We start from the raw sequence: 2,912 nt of genomic DNA, 5'->3' as shown, positions 1-2,912 counted from the left end.
TCAAATGATCCTCCTACCTTGGCCTCCCAAAGTCCTGGGATTACAAGTATGAGCCACGGTGACCGGCCCCTATTTTAAATTGTGTTTTTGTGGAATTTGTGAAAGAAATGAACCAAAAGTAACAACTTCCCAGGGGACAGCCACACACATAAGCCATCATAGCCATCATAACCAGTACTAATTGGTTTCCATATCAGCAGAAAAGTTAATTTGGTGACAAAACTGAGTTTTACTACCTTTAGGCTATTCAATACCAAAAAATTCTTGAAAGACCAATAAGGAGAATCTTTTATTATTCATTGACCTTACTAGCACCAACATAAATTTCTTTAATCTCAACATGGTGCTTTTCGCTGTTTGTATTTATATGTACTTTTGATGTGAGTTTAAGGCAGTTTGAAAGATTCGTATTAAAACCTTTGTATTTATAGGAGTTGGTAAGCGTTATTATACATAAGAACCAATAAAATACTATTTACTCTTTGAAAAATGCATGAGTAAACAAATTATTCTTTTACTAATTAACTTTAAAGAAGAAATCATAATTGTATGATGCTGGATTTAGTGACAGCCAACAGCCTGGAATCTCACTTGGCTTTATCCTTTATCACCCTGTCTAAACAATATTGCAACCCTTTTAATGTTTTATAAAGACAAAAAAGTACAATATCTCCTGCCTCATTTGTGCTATCAGTATACAGCCCTTTTATAAAAGGGCTCACAAACATATATACGTGTGTGTATACACAAAAACATATATAACGACCAACTCTTTTTCATATAGTCTCTTAACAAGTAACCTAAATTCTAACAAGAAGCTCTTATTTCATTCTAGTTCCTTCTAATTTGGTCTGCACCAAAACTATTCAGAACTTATGGTAACATATTCCACCAAGCACTCATAACCTACAATGATGAATTACCTGTTAGCCTTTTAATAAAAGGGGCACTTTCCCAACTGAGAAGCACCTATATGACATGTACATTTTAATATCCCTGATATCACCGATGAAGAGTGAAAGGAAGGAATAAAAATAGAGATCGAAAACAGAGAAAAGTAAAAGAATGCTTCAAAAGAGTTGGATTTTTTTTTTTGTAGACTCACCCCATGTGGTTGTCTTGAGGTTTTCATCACCCGTCTGAACAATGCTGGATTGTGTTGGTTTCTGACAGTCCTTATTGATTACAATCTCCTTTGCTGGGTCAAATGTTTTGAATGAGGGAGAGACATAGAATGTCTCAACAGAGGCCTGGTTACAGAAAGTAGAATCTGACTTGGATATCGTTAAATTGTGACTGATAAATTCTTTACTTGATGACCAAAATGCTGGTAAAGTTGTCAATGTTTCAAAACTTTTTGCAGCTGATTGCTTTTCTAGAGGCGTTTGTAAGGGGTCTTCTGTTACAGCATTTGTAGTGGTACGGGTACTATCTGATTTCTTGTCCAAATTCACATTTGTCTGCAGAGATGGGCTTTTTTCTGAGGGAGTAGGCGCAGCATCTATAGAGCAACAAATAAGAACTATAATCAAATAATAAAACCGAAAATACTCTATTTCAAATCTGTTGCAATCTTAATAAATAGGACTTTTTAATGCCTTAACAGAATTCTTTTCTATTTAGTCCTTCTGCTTTCTTACTATGCTTCTATATTCTGCCTATTTAAAGTATACCCAAGCTATAATTGATGCCTTAGTCATTTGGTAGCTGCCTTCTCTCTGCTCACTGAAACACAAGGCAAGGAAAGATTCAAATACCTTGTCTTTAAATATTTCTCCTTTCACCCACTTATCTGTCTCTGAAACCACCATATTTTTAGTACTTTCAAACTTTCGTCTTTTACACGATTAACTAGGGGAAATATGCCACATCATACTGGTCTATCCTTATGGAACTCTCATCTATAAAAAAAGTCTTTTTCCTCAAAATAAAGAATGTCTTCTTCCCCTCAGTGTCTATATGAGGCACATTAAAGAAACTCAGTACTTTAGGCAGCAGAATAATAATAATCCATGAATTATGGACCTGGTCTGAATTTCTAAATGCAAACTGCTATCAACACTCTCAGTGCTGAGGCTTGCTGTCATATATTTTCATCTGAGTCTGGATATGAAAAGAAAGAAAATTATTTTTAACAGATTGCGTTCATGAAATTAGAAGGGTAGCTAGGTGAAAGAGGGCAAAAGGAAGATTGTGAGATTTAAAGCTCCCCAAGGGGAAGAGGATGCATAAATTGTGTAATTTGCTATCAAGTGATTATATATCACAATGTATATATCATAACACTTCATAATACACATTTATATGCTATCCTCATCACTTCTAGGCTCTGAGTTGTTAAAGAAAAGAAAATTTTCTTTGACTCTAAAAACCTTCCTTTCCATTTTCATCCACAGCTAGAGGTTAGCCTGAACAAAAAAGCTGCTGGTATTTTATACAGTATTAGACAATTCAAGAAACTTATATTGATTTCTCCCTCAGAAATTCCATTTTTCTTCAATCCTCTCATCTTTTAAAACTCAATTCAAGTATCACTTTCTCTTTAAAGCTTGCCCTGACCCTTTTCTTTCCTCGCCTATTCTATTATTGTCTATCTTACTGTATCCTGTTTGAAGCCCTGTGCGTAATTATAAAACTTTTTATCTCATTTATTACAAGTCTTGCTCCCTACCTGACAATAGTCTCCTTGAGGAGACCTTACTTAGGAGTCATCTTTGTATCCCAGCACCAACCAGTTCCATTCCTAGAGGATGTATTCAATCAATGCTCATTGAGGAAAAGGAAAAGGAAAAACTGAAGCACAGGGATTAAAGAAAAAGTAATGCCTTTGTTATTTTAAATTGAATATAGTTTACTTAATGATGAAAGGAAACAGAAAATAGGTAGAGGAAAATAATCTCTCCTAAAATATT

At 34.5% G+C, this 2,912-nt stretch overlaps 1 protein-coding gene across 1 annotated transcript in view; it reads right to left on the bottom strand.

Annotated features, from left to right (window-relative positions):
- The window catches only part of ENTHD1 (ENTH domain containing 1), a 154,375-nt gene that overhangs the window by 31,186 nt on the left and 120,277 nt on the right, over positions 1-2,912 (bottom strand). Inside the window, exon 5 of the mRNA XM_012637976.1 lies at positions 1,106-1,501. Coding sequence (XP_012493430.1) covers positions 1,106-1,501 — 396 coding nt within the window. The remainder of the gene's footprint in view (positions 1-1,105; positions 1,502-2,912) is intronic.

The sequence above is a fragment of the Propithecus coquereli genome, unplaced genomic scaffold (assembly GCF_000956105.1).
Source record: "Propithecus coquereli isolate 6110/MARCELLA unplaced genomic scaffold, Pcoq_1.0 Scaffold126, whole genome shotgun sequence".
In the NCBI taxonomy this organism is placed as follows: Eukaryota; Metazoa; Chordata; class Mammalia; order Primates; family Indriidae; genus Propithecus; species Propithecus coquereli.
This window is presented reverse-complemented; position numbering and strand designations above follow the sequence as displayed.